This window comes from Ooceraea biroi, chromosome 7 (assembly GCF_003672135.1).
Source record: "Ooceraea biroi isolate clonal line C1 chromosome 7, Obir_v5.4, whole genome shotgun sequence".
NCBI lineage: Eukaryota > Metazoa > Arthropoda > Insecta > Hymenoptera > Formicidae > Ooceraea > Ooceraea biroi.
Genome location: NC_039512.1, coordinates 3,969,807 through 3,983,976, shown reverse-complemented (window position 1 = coordinate 3,983,976; position 14,170 = coordinate 3,969,807). Strand labels below are relative to the sequence as shown.

At 37.7% G+C, this 14,170-nt stretch overlaps 1 protein-coding gene across 1 annotated transcript in view; it reads right to left on the bottom strand.

Annotated features, from left to right (window-relative positions):
* Positions 1–93: 93 nt before the first annotated feature.
* LOC105277721 overlaps positions 94–14,170 on the bottom strand; it is a 44,376-nt gene continuing 30,299 nt past the window's right edge. The window contains exons 18-21 of the mRNA XM_020031076.2: positions 13,069–13,232; positions 11,140–11,338; positions 6,338–6,705; positions 94–4,630 (exon numbers count right to left, since the gene is read on the bottom strand). Of these exons, the coding sequence (XP_019886635.1) occupies positions 4,348–4,630; positions 6,338–6,705; positions 11,140–11,338; positions 13,069–13,232 (1,014 nt within the window). The 3' untranslated portion in view covers positions 94–4,347. The remainder of the gene's footprint in view (positions 4,631–6,337; positions 6,706–11,139; positions 11,339–13,068; positions 13,233–14,170) is intronic.

Genomic DNA, 14,170 nt, shown 5'->3' with positions numbered 1-14,170 from the left:
ACGATACATCCGATCTCTATAAGTCAAACAATGGCCCTTGAAAATACTGAATATCGTAATACATTGTTCGCACTTATCAAAGCGAATACATTCTTTTTTTTGTAGTTCTTTCTTTTTTTATGAAGCATTGTAACAATGCATCCTTTCATCTGACGATAATAAAGAAGATACATGCAAGGTATATCTTATAACTCATAATAGTAAGGATGAATATATTCAGCAAAAAATGATAAGCGTGATACGATCGTTACAATATTACCAGGTATTCCTTCGTTCACCGCGCAGATAAAATAACATAGAAGATATAAGTAACGTTTTGATTCTTCAGGTACTTTATACATATTGTTATATTGCATGTAAGGCAAATAAAACCATCTCTTGCGTCTGCAGCAACAAAATACATTCGAAATGCGTTACCTAAAATAACTATTGATACAACCAAGAATGTCTGTAATTTATATGCTTAAATTTACGAATATCTTCGTTAAGTTTCGTTGTCTCTTGTTAGGTTCAAAAAATATATTGTGATAGTATTATTTATGGTGCATTCCATTTGGCGACAGCGTCGACGTGAATGTCATTCTACATTTGTTGCTCACTGAATATTGAAATAAAGTGATGCTCGCGTCAACGCGGAGTCGCCAAATGAAATTTTAATTTATTCTTAGTCTTTATTATGTTGTAGCAATAGCATTTTAAGTCACTCGTGAACAGTTTCGCGTGGTATTCAATTTTATAATACCACAGTCGTATAAATATAATATGCATGACTTCCTCCACTTCATTCAAATCGTCATGCTTTTAAAGAGTGCGAAGGTCGCACTTGATTATCTACTCCCATATCCTCGTTCAGAGATCCTCGTTTCTTTGAACGATTGCATTGTGATAACGACTATTGTCGTATTATATATATGTATATTGCATCGAAAAGCATTCGATGCCATTAAGCAGTCCTCTGTAACGCACGTAACAAGAATGACAATTAAATAATCGCCATTCTCTTACGGCGGATTATAAGTACGTATGTACTTTATTATTGGATGGCTATAATTATCCAATAAATTTAATAGTCATTTGTTTCTTATACATACGTCTCGAGTTGGTGTTATAACAAATACTTTTTATGTAATTTAAATTTGAAATAATGACTGAACGTTTTTGTAGCGATTACAATGTGACTTTTTTACTCTTTCTTTTATCGCTATCAATAAAAGTACCAATAATGAAACTGAAAAGTTTTCAATTATTTTCAAGTTAAACTATAGGAACCATTCCTCTATAATTGCTGATATTCACGCTTTCGTGAATGATGGTCAAGTAATAACTTTGTTTAATACAATTTCATTACACCATAGTGAAACTGCATTAAAGTCAACGTTCATTATAACAAAGATATGATAGTCAAGTAAATGGAAAGTCTGTAATGGTATCTGTACTTCAGTCACAATTTAAAAAATCACTATCTCCTTGTGATTTTATCTTACATGTACATGTGCGTCGATAATTAAAAGATCATAAATATTTAGGAATCGACGCACATTCTTCTTTACGAATTCGACTTCCTTCCTTTCGCAATCTATTCAACACTCATTATTTGAGAACTCTATTCATTGTTACGTGTGATTGATCGATGTCACACGAGGCACATAAAAGTACCGTCCTTGCTATCTCGTTCATTTTATCTCTCAAAACATCTCTCAAAAAGTACGATATACTTTAGAATAAAGTATACTGGGTTTTTGCCATGTGGTCTTTAATCGATGGCATCAAATACGAAAAACACACTGGTTTACGTAAATTTTTATCTCATCGAAGAGATATCAATATTGAATTGTATCTCCTCCACTCTTATATCCTTCATATAGCTTATACTTCACTGTCAAATCGAGTCAAAGTATAATCATTGGATGAATATCTTCACCTCTCAGGCAGTCATAACAAAACTCTGCCTAATACTTCACTGTACTCATAGTACATTCGGTTTTCTTTCACTTGCGTAAGAAGAAAAACAAACCTTTGGCGACGCCTTTCATTGATGTACTAGATTTCCAGCAATATAAAATAAAGATTCACAAAATATTTGAACAATAAAAAATAGCGATGAGTCGATGCAGCTAAAGTCTATGACTCAATTCCAACACAACGCGCTCCGCTGTATCATTTCTTGCGCGTATTATACAATTATTTATTTTAAAAAATTCTCCTCTCCGGATATGCATGTGAAAGCAATATCGACTCATCGTTATTTCATAGTTATAGTTATTCTATATATACATCGATTGTGTTCGCTATCTCTATGCAGTCCAAATATTGAATGGACTTACCGAAGATATCGCCTCTCATGAGGAGCTTAACATCTGCATAAGCATGAATCAGAATCGTTACGCTAGAACGCAGTACGCTTACACAGTAAGCATCGTGCAAAATTGTAAGCTTTCAATGATCGGCCATAAGGCATCTTTCGTTATCTTGCATCAAGTACACGTGAATTCAGAGTGGTCATTTTCAGTATATGTGCTATCATTCTCATCTGCATCACCTCATCACAAAAAGGATTTACAAAATAGATTTCGACAAATTACAGCATTCTCATCACTACCAAAAACTTCACTCTTTTTCTCTTTTGAAAAAATAATTCTCATCTAGCATAAATCGCTTACTTCATTTTCATTAAATCTATTTACATCAGCTACCATTTTGCTTGTTATTCGAGTGTCTTCAAATATCGAAGACACATCTAAGAAATCGATAGATTTCTACAATTAAAACTTCTTACTAATCATGATAACGCGTCGTTTTTCTTGTAATCTTAAATGACGCGTATATATCTTCCTCTCGTAAGAGGATACGAGAATAAAGAAAAAAGAAGAAACAGCTGCGAAAGTAAGTTGCGATCTGATATTTTCAATCGCAATAAAATAAAATATATGAACACATTTCCCAATTATATATATGATATTTCCCAATTATATATATATGATATTAGATAAGTATCATCAATAACATGCACATAATTACCAATACCAAAATTGAACAAAACAAATAATAAAATGAGATGTGCAATATATTTTAGGAATTATATAAACACATGCAATAGATGCTAGTATACACATGGGCATGCATTCAAATTCTTAACTTTATATATTTTTTGCAAAGTCGTATTAATTCACAGTGCAAAAGCAGTTATTAAATTCCACTTCTATGATTAAATTCGTTATTTTCTATTTGAGGCTGTTTTAACATTAATGCATGTATTTGCACACACAAACTATTCCCTGGAAACTAATAGTTAAGCATCCTATAGCATCCTCTTTAAATATAGCTTGTGTAATGCATCTACAATGTATAAAAAATGTTGGAACAAGTATTCATTGTTACGGAAATAAGTGTCACTGGATTAGAAGCAGCGTTATGGGAGAAGTACTTGGAGCAGTAAAAAGCTTAACAATACGGAATCCAATACCATTCCTCAGTGAAATTCGATATAAATGGACTCCCATCCCTCAAAACCGTATAAAGTCCTTTACGTTGTCGATCTCGTCTTTTTCGAGAGGAGAACTAAATATTATTCTCCGAACGACACTACGTAATGAATAAAATATATACAATATCTGTATCTATATAAATAAATATTTATACTTCAACAATAACATAGGTTGCTGACTCGCGCAATGCAAAATGATACGAAAATAACTGACGCTTGCATCAATATCGCAATGTACATACTTGCATCGTGTTCTTGCACACATAAATACCCTCGTAGAACACGATATCTAGATATAGGTATTTTTAATTACCCCTTGAGATTCGTCATTACACTTTCCATGCAAATTTGATTGATTATTTAACCGCAAAGCTATTTCTCTTTTTACACGTAAAAATACGCTTACCATGGGCGTATCGATTCGTATTTAAAATATGCCATATGCGACTTTTCCATGTAAAACTCCTCTTGATACATAATTCTTTAATACATATTTAGGTCAAGTATATTTTTAATACTTTCCATCATGATATCCGTCGAAAATTACGCATTGCGTAAAACATTTCACATGATTCGATATAATAGCGAAAATAAATACATATGTAAGAGAATCAGTCGTTGACAAATGCATCATCTCTTAAATGTTGCCTTAAATTTAGGCATTTAATAATAACAGTCTAAAAATACTTGGACTGCGTTCAATAAAAACACGCGGATCATTTTATCCCATGAGCTTAGTCGCTACTTGGCGATACCGCGGAAAGAGAACGGATATGTGTACATAATTTTACCCGTTCCTACCAAAAACTGTTAATTCTTGGTATCAATATTTCTCAATCACATATACCTGATGATGGTCCCGTTCACACCGGCGGTAGTCCTCCAGAGCGCGGCGTGACCGAAGTGTACGAGATTACTTCGCAACAATTTGGCTCAAAGAGGCAAGCGGCGCAGAAAAGGGCGACGAGTGCGAGCTGGAAGGGCAGTGCCACTTTGAGGATTCGCCAGATCCAGTTCTGAGGAACCGACTCGCCATCGGAATCGCTGTTCTTAATGACTTCGGCGTTGCCTTTCTTCTTGATCGGCACTGAAGTCATTTTGCTCTTCGCAGCATCTGCATTGCCATTTGATGCTTTCTTACGTTTACTAGAAAATAGAAAAAAACAAATATTTGAATAACTAAAATAATCACAATCATACGTCAGTTTGATCAACGCTATAGGATACCGCAGTATTGTTTTACGCAATATTATTTGGAATTATTTTATCATATTTTGTTACTTTATACGTTTTGATGTTCTTTACGCTCTTGTAGCATAAAAGATTGGTGGTCGTTTTTTTATTATAAATTTTCCCCGTATTAGCTCATGACGTTATTTTGTACTCACGTATGCTTTCAACAATTAAATGATTCTATTTCGTTTAATAATCCGTTAATTTGCGGATGTATACTGAATCGTGTAAAGCAGAAACTTGAACGAGTTTGCGACGGTGAAAATTAATTTATGCTCTGTCCCACGGGTCAGGATAATATGAGTAAACCAGTAATAGCGAAGTTCACCGGAAAATCAATTTGAAGATGCAAGCGCGCAACTTGGAAATTGCGAGATTGGAGTTACAGCTAGAGCTGTTCTACAACTGTTCTATCAGCATTATATAAATGTGCACTAGTCATTCGACTTATCTGCAAATATTCATTCTTTCTTGTTTCCTTGAATTTTCCTTTAATCAAGCATTTTTCCTTTAATTCGCAAGCGGTAAAGAAAGGCTTAACATGTCCCGTTAAAACCTAGCTGTTTACAGTTTACGATGTAAGGGAGATGAAGGGAAAGAAACGTGGCAAAACGGAATACCGTCGATCGAAGAAAATGGCACAAGGTTTTTATATCTCGTTTTACGACTCAGTGTGGCAGATGCTTCACGCCCGCGAAAACTAAACCTATTATCGCCGCCACCGAGCGGTGATTGGACGTAGCTATAAAAACATCCTTAAAACAAAGTTAAATAAGGTACATCGCGGTGATAATTGGAATCTCGAGTAATTGCGTTGGCAAACAATCTTACAAGATTATACTCGTCAGAGATGATGAGAGAAACTGTGCTCCACTCGACTACCGACGTGTAATAATCGTTATTTTATCTTTGTCGATATCAAGAAAGATTAATCAGTAAGAAAAAATGTTTAGTTTTCTCTTTAATCCTTTTTCAATTGATTTTTTTCATTATTATTAACAACTTTATATTTTCTTAAATTTTTAAGAAATTTCGAAAAGGAGCGACAGAGTTTAAAACTATACAAAAATTCCAGAAAAAGTGTGCAGCTTATGAAGCACTCTGTAATTCACTTTATTATGTAGACCTCATTTTTAACTTTATGGACTGTGCACTATCGTCAGGGAGGATGCAGTCACCTCGGCCGTTCGTAGCAAAGTTCTTAAATTCAAATGAGTAGCCGCCTAATGCCCAGTGCTATGGACCAACGACCTCGCGTCCCCACATCTAAATAGTCGCCTTCATTCTTTACTTCCCATTTGGACGTTATGCAAATGGAATGTGAAGAAGACGACGGTTCTTAGGTCTAAACGCAGCCGCGTTCTCGAATACCTCAATAACTTTCGCGAACTACAAATTTGTTTATTCATTTAGAGGCGCTCGATTCGACCGCATTGATATCCGACTAGTATTTTACTCAAGATGAACGTCGTCGCGTGCAATATCGACCAATTCAGTAGTTCCAGGTCAACTTTTCATGCCTAATTTGCCTAATCTTTATAGATTCGAGTCAGAGCTTTGATAAAGAACTCTGTCCACGTTATAAAATCGTGAAAATCATGAAAATGAACAACTACTCACTCTGCAGGGTAGTGCACTTGACTTGCCGTCCGCTTGGCGGCGATACGCGCGTCGGTGCTTGCCACCGTGCGTATGATGAGTTCCTTGCACTGTTTCCGCAAATTGCGCAGCTCAGTTTCAACGCCGTCAACCCTCTTCCAGAGCTCGGTCAGACCCTCGCTCTCCGGTGGCAGTTGAGTCTCCAAGCTGCGCGTCAGCCGTCGAAGAGCTGCTAATTTACGCTCTCGTTCGCTCAGTTCCTGTTCGCTTCCGCTATCAGAAATCCCGCTATCGGACAAGGATCCACCTTCCTGTGTGAGATTGCTCGCGGAGGCGCCGGCGAATTTCACGCAGTGCACCTCTTCCGCATCGTTCAACACCGCATCGTTCTGAAACATTAGTTACGAATCGTCCAGTTAGATATTAGCCGTTTTATTAATAAGTCTTCATTATGGAATATTTTTTATTTATATACGAGAATTAATTCATCGTTTATGATATACCATTTTAGTTTGAGAGTTATCACAGCATTTAATTCAGGTTCCGGAAGCTCATCGTGGAATAGAAATCTCAGGAAGCTTACGGTGAAACGACAGGGTGCGACGGATTGCGAGATCTTGATAAGTGCCGGTATACCCGAGAGGACACGATATCGAATATTGTATAATCCACTCTTGCGCATCACCGGAGGGCATCGAAAAGCGTATAAGACGATTATATCGAGGACGGGAAGGGGCAAGGCAAAAAGACGAGGGTGTAAGGTGGAAAAGCGAGAATAAGGCCAGGGATGTTCGACGCTAAATTGATCACCCCGCGATACGTCAACGAACGTTCCGGAAGATTTGCATACGATTTCCGAGGTAACTGTCTCACATGTGAACACATATATAAAAATTTTCCTCCGGTTGCTTTTATCTAATACGACACATGTACAAATACAATGAGCTAAAAATCTGTACATATTAAGAAAGGGAAAAAAATGCGTCAGATAAGATACGTTTGCACCATAGACGCGCGACAACATGGCGCGAATACTGGCGAGAACGCCAGTGGTAGTGGTCGAGTAGTAGACAGACAGCCAGGAGAGGAAGGGTGGCTGCTGCGCGGAAGAAAGGGTAGGTTTAGGCTGTTTGCAACGGTGGAGACGAAGGGAACGAGCCTCCGGTAATGAAAAGCGCGATCCGCATACCAAGTAGCAACCTTCAACCTAACCTATATATAAGTCGGTATACTCTTCGTATAACGGATAGTAGGTACGAAGTGAGTCGAGACGGAATCCTGCGCTGGTCCGAAAGACCAATCGCGCGAGAGAAAACTGCGAGGAACTTTTTATTTCCGGTTACATCCGCGAGCCACGTATATACATACATACGTAAAGAAATATATATATATATATATATATATATACATACAGGGTGTCCCGGGTTTTAACCGACAAACTGCGGGAGTATATTCTACTAGTGGAAATAAGAAAAAATTCTTATATCGAGTTTGCTTAGAAATGCTTTATTACAAAGTTATAAACCAATATCGAAAAGAAATATGAGATAAGTAACAACGGAACATAGTGTAGAATTTGGAAGCTCGAAGATGTTTATGTTATGCGTATTCACATGTATTCATGTTCACTATGTTGAAATGATTCAGTATGATTGTTACTTTCACAAGAGTAGCTGTTAGATTTCAATCGTCGTGTCAACTAGCAATTACTATCAGAATGCCAAAAGTGTTTTCAAATGAGGAATACACCGATATTCATTTCGTGTACGGATTCTGTGACGGAAATGCACGAGCTGCCGTACGAGAGTATCAACGTAGATTTCCTAACAGGAGAGTACCAGATAGATTTAAAGCAACGAATTACTAATTCAGTTACTGAGATGCAACAAAATTTTCAGGAATGTCGTACTGTAACGAATTCTGTACTACGTCGATGTCTAGCTTGTATCGATGTGCAAGGACAACATTTTGAAATGCGTCACTAAATCATTGCGTAGATAATTTTTCTTTTTGTGAAAAAATCCGTTGTTACTTATCTCATATTTCTTTTCAATATTGGTTTATAACTTTGTAATAAAGCATTTCTAAGCAAACTCGATATAAGAATTTTTCTTATTTCCACTAGTAGAATATGCTCCCGCAGTTTGTCGGTTAAAACCCGGGACACCCTGTATGTATATATATATATATATATATATATATATATATATATATATATAATACAATACAAAATCTCATATCACGCGTATTTGCAAAAAAAGGCAAGATAAAATGAGTCGACTCGCCTCTCTGCTAATACAAAATTTCATCTCAAAAATTTCACCGATCCTCGAAAAAAGAAAATGAAGAGAACCAAGATAATCCGTGAAATCATTTGCATTCGAGCAATGAATGCGGAACGAATTTTGCCAAAACTATTTATAGAAATATCCTTGATACAGTATTTATATTGCACATTGTTAATTATTGTCACAATCAAATGCGCGACTGATGAACTTGTCCGCTGGCCGTGCAACAAAACAGAATTTTCGAGGCGACATGGACTACAAGCAGCAGACAGCCTTGCTCTACCCACGGCTGATATTAAATTTGTATTTTTACGCTGATTCCACGGGCCATTCCCGTACGTGACATGAAAGGGAATCGTTCGGGCGATTAACGATCGGAGTTCCCTAGGGAGCTGCTGGCTCTGAGATGGCCAACACCCTCGATAGCAACTCGGACCACGCTGTATCCCAGTACCAAAACTTATCTTCTCTGCTCCCGGTAGCTCGCGCGCACATCGGCTAATATTTTATTTACTAGCTATCAAAATTTATGGATTTTTTTGCGGCTCAAAAACAACGAGCACGTCTGTCAATCCAGTTCTATCATGCATTTCCGCTAATTCTAGTGATAATGCAAAAATTTGTGAAACTTAGATATACCAACACATGAAAATACGTACGTAAAATGTTTGAAGAGTTAAAGAGAATTTTGAAATTTTAGAAATAGCTACACTATTAATTATAATCGTCGAAGAAACAAGAAAATACATATATGTAAAATGATTGCAATCTTACAAGAGAAAGAACTGTAATGTCGAGTGCTTCATCGTAGCTTTCCCTCTTGTTCGACTCTCTGAAATAGAGGTAACTGAGAGGGAGAGGGGGGAAAAAGGAGTCGAGAGAATTGTCGCAAGGGGAGGATGGAAGGTGAGAGAGAAAAAAGAGAAACGTAATGTCAAGTGCATGAAATTATTCCCTCGAGTGCTGTAGATCGGCAAGACTAAGAACTTTTCGGATTATACCGCCTTGACGGGACTTTGAATACGTTAAAATATAGACGTGATACACGCGGAAAGAAGAAACGGGATGAAAGGCAAGGTTCCTATTATTGAAGAGAATTGTGTCGCGAGTCGTATGTCTTCTTGACAGACGAAATGAGCACGGGGACAATTGGAAATTGTTACGGAGCACCTAAAAACGATACGCGACATCGAAATATAAGATACCTTTTCGGCGTCTTGTACCAAAGATCGATTTACAACGATTAATAACTAATGAAGTAATTAGTAAAAATGGAATAAAAAATAATTATAAAAATTAAAATAGCTAAAGCGGTTTTTTAATTTCGACAATATAATGCATACCTAAGCTTTTGGCAGAAAAAAAGATAACAAAGCACTGCATTATAATATTTCGTATAACACGAGCAGGGACTAGCTTTTTACCAGGTACGCAAGTCTCCAAAGACCCGAGCAGTACATCTTCCCGACAAGTTAAACGAGCAGGCCAATCGAAAGTCGCGGTTTGCAGAATTCGCCATTCGCTGCACCTCAACTACTTTCCTCACGTCCATAAAGCAAAGAACCCGACGTAAAACGGGCTTGCCAAGAGATTTACTTTATATGCAAATTAGAGACGGATATGGTGGAAATAGGGGGATGTGATGGCGTTTAACGGAGACGCGATATCGACAAGTATCATCTGTCAAATGTACCCTCCGACCTGGCCCCTTCTCCTCCTTCGAGTAACCTCCACGTGTTCAGGTTCTGATCGAAGATTTATCTCCTGACGTGCGCCATATGTGGTACACGTACGTATCTACAACTTTTACGTATCACGAACGTGGACTTCAATTGTATATGTTTTTACTTATCTGATTACTTCGCTACAAAAAGTTTGGCATGGTGCCAAATAAATTAAGAATAAAATATATATTAATTCTGAAGCATTAATATTTATTTTAATTTATAGTTATTAGACTGAATGGTATCATCTCAAAAATAAGGTTTGCCTCCATTATTTTGCATATACATATCGAGAAAATCGAGGAAGGTCGATATCTCTAGATCAGTACCGCGCAATCCGAAGAACGCAATTTGCAAATCGATTTAACGTGATGTATCGGAAGCGGGATATACAATCCGTATTATAATCTCGCCTTCCGTTAGGTAAGTTACATCCCCGAAACCCGCGACTCTCCAATTTATATGGGGAAATGGTTTTATGCACACAAGCGATACCTCTGGGAACCGTTACCCCATCTACCATGTTGAATAATTGCTAACAGCCATCTAACCGATTGAAAATCAAGGATGTAATGGGGATATCTGACGAACGATTTGGGAAAGATTTCGTGGTTTGCTATCTTCAATCTGATCGATCCAAGAAACATTGCAAAAGCTGTTTAACAGCTTAAGAAACGACAGAACATAGTTTGAAATTTTATACATCATTAAAAAATATGCACAATACGATACATTATCATGTGCAACATTTACTATTATTATCTCCAAGTAATTGCAGGGAGAAAATTGAATTTAATTAAAGAAACCGTACCTGAATGACGTCTTCTTTCTCGGCCAGAAGTCGGGCAACGTGACGGACGGAAGAAGCAACTTCCGACGTGGCACCCGCTTGTAGGGCCACGTCCAGGATAGCTAAAGTATCCTTGTCTCTCTGCAGAGCGGATTGGAGTTCGGCCAAGCGTGTACCGAACTGCTGTACAGCTTGCAAAGCGCACAGCTGCTGATTACCCCTGAAAAAAGCATGGATATGCACATTTGCATTATAAGGATTGCGTTATGTGTTTTCTCAAGAATATATAGTATTTTAATCGATCCTGTCGTAATAATAATAATTTATGAAACACAAAAGTTTTGTGATATATTTCTAACGTAGTTTAGATAAAATTAGATAATGATAATAATAATAATAATAAATTCTGTACACAATATACTTCATATTGGGATATATTAATGAAAGGTTCCTTAATTCGTCTGTATCATATGAATTATTCATTTCTTCTCGAAAGGGTGAATATAAAGACGAGTAAATTTGGGAAGAAAAAATCATGCGAGTCAATACAATAAAAAACGGAAAGAGGGTAAAGCCGTTGTGCAAACATTAAGACGTCGAATTATTAGTAGGTTCTCCCTCCGGCAAATAAAAACACTTTATTCCAGGTCAATCTGAACGTCCCCACCGAACATACGAGTGAATCGAAGAAGGCTGACTGTATCCTTTTTCTGCATTGGCGTATCCCTTAGAAAGGCGAACAATATTTACTTATAAAAACCGTTTTACAAGATCGACAAAAGTTTCACCGCATTTTTCACGAATAATTTGCTGCTTAATTGTGTAAATACTTCAAAGGGTTCAATAAGCATTGTTTGTGCAAAATCATATCCCACTAAGAATAGAAGTGTCTCTCCGTGCGAAACGAAGGGATAGGATTGACCTCTGCAAACCCCAATGGGTCAGTGGTAAACCCCGTTGAATAGCCTAAACCCCTATCAAAGAGGGGAATCGAGTGCTCATATGGAAATTAAAAGAGGGTTGTAATGATCGCGCTAACTATTCGTCGCGCACCCGAAAAAAAGCATCATTGTAAAATTGTAAGTCATCTAAGTTCTCTAAGACAGCAATTGGTTTGATTAAATCATAAGAAACTGTTTGCAGATTATATGGAGAAAATTTCTTCGAAGTAAATTAATTAAAAAATTTTTAACATAAAGATAGACGCTGTGCTAATTTGAATTAAAATTGTTTTTGTTCTAAAACTTAAGGCTGTAAAGACAAAGATCTATGTTTTATATCTCGTACCAATAAAATAATAGTAAAGTCGGGAAATTGTAAGCAGAAAAAAATGGAAATTGCAAGAAACGTGAAATTGCAGGAGACCGAATATTGCACTGGACCTTCCGGATCTCGAGCGATCGCCTTTCTGTCAAAGCTGTCACTTGGAAAAGGTCCGTGATTAAACGCGATCTCTGTTAAAGCTAGTAATCCCGCGACACGGGTCAAAATCCCAACAAGGAGAGCCCTTATTGGCGGTACCTATGCCGCTCTCGGTTTCCGCTGTTTGCTTTGGTGGCTTCATTACCTCTCAAAATATTTGCCTAACGTCACACGTCGGCCAGCAAACGGCCAGTCGATGATCCAGTACCAACTATTCTATACGATGTGTGCTATTGAGCCCTGCAGTTAAGATATTCTCCAAATTGATCGAGAAAACTATTGAACAGTTTCTCACACATAGCGTGATTTTACCAAAATGCACTCTGCGTTATTAATAAGTTTACGTACACCCGGACGCGTTCATGAATGTAATTTTCTTTTTATGTAAAACGATCTATTGAATATCGATGAAGCAATATGTTCTAAATCAATTATAAAATAATCGACTAATTTTAATAAATTACAATATATTAAAAGTTAATTTCGAGAAATTAACTTTTAAGAAACATGTAATAGTTGATCACTCACTTTTGAAAAGCTTCGTCCCATATCTTATAAACATCCGTTACGTCGTCCTTAAGGGTTGCGGTAATCAACGACGCGGTGTTACCGAGATCAGTGGTCAGTCGGTGTGCGGAGACGTTCATAGCGAGCATCGCCGTCTTGCGGTCCTTCAGAACAGCCAACTCGGTCTGCGAACATAAAATATACATTTTTAGTAGCTGGTTTGCTCGCCTAACTCAAACGAATTACCCGCGGTGCAAGGGCAAACGCGCAGGGGTCGGTCGAGGGTGAAGGTGATGTATAAAGTGGCCACAGAATAGTAGACTAAGAATCCGGCTAAGAACAGATACATAGGGTCTAAGGAAGTTTTATCTATCGTATCTACCGCAATATCCGATCGCTTTTTTTCACATATGTTGATCGAAAACGTATCTTATTTTCCCATTTGTTAAATTAACTATCATTCCAGACGCCGGATCAATTGCGTGAAAGATGACAAAAGATAATGAGACTGACATGTTATATAACTTTATTTAACTTATTAAAAATCGACAAATTTTTACAAATCCTTAATAGTTCTGCGATCGACAAACAGAGTAGGTGCGAAAATATTTTCCGAAACAAGAAAAGTTGTCACTGGTCTACTCACAATTCATCAGCCGCCACCAGCGGCAATTTATTGCTACTACCACTCGAAGTATTATCGAGAACGCATAAAAGTCAGCATCTCGCGCTGGATCGACGAAAGATCGAAAACGCGACGCGATGATAGCGAGTACCAGTAGTTCGAGGGAAAGGAAATTACTTTTAAAGGACGGAAGACGAGGCAAAGGATATAAGACGCGCGAGATGACCGCAAGGACGAGCTTTACGAGCTTTCCCGAGGTCTCCTTCTCCTCGTCACGCGATGAGCGAGAGAAATGGAACGGGAAGAAGAGGAACGAGCTCTCGTTTTCGTTCTCTTACGCCCTACGCCGCCGCCGTAAACCCGGGTTTATTTATGCGGTCCTCGTCGGGAGCGTCCCGCGGTAGGACGACGGGGATGTGACAACGTGACGTGGTTACTGCATCGTACACCGCGTGTTCCGACAACTCTTATATTTAGTTATGCCGCTGCTAATAAATG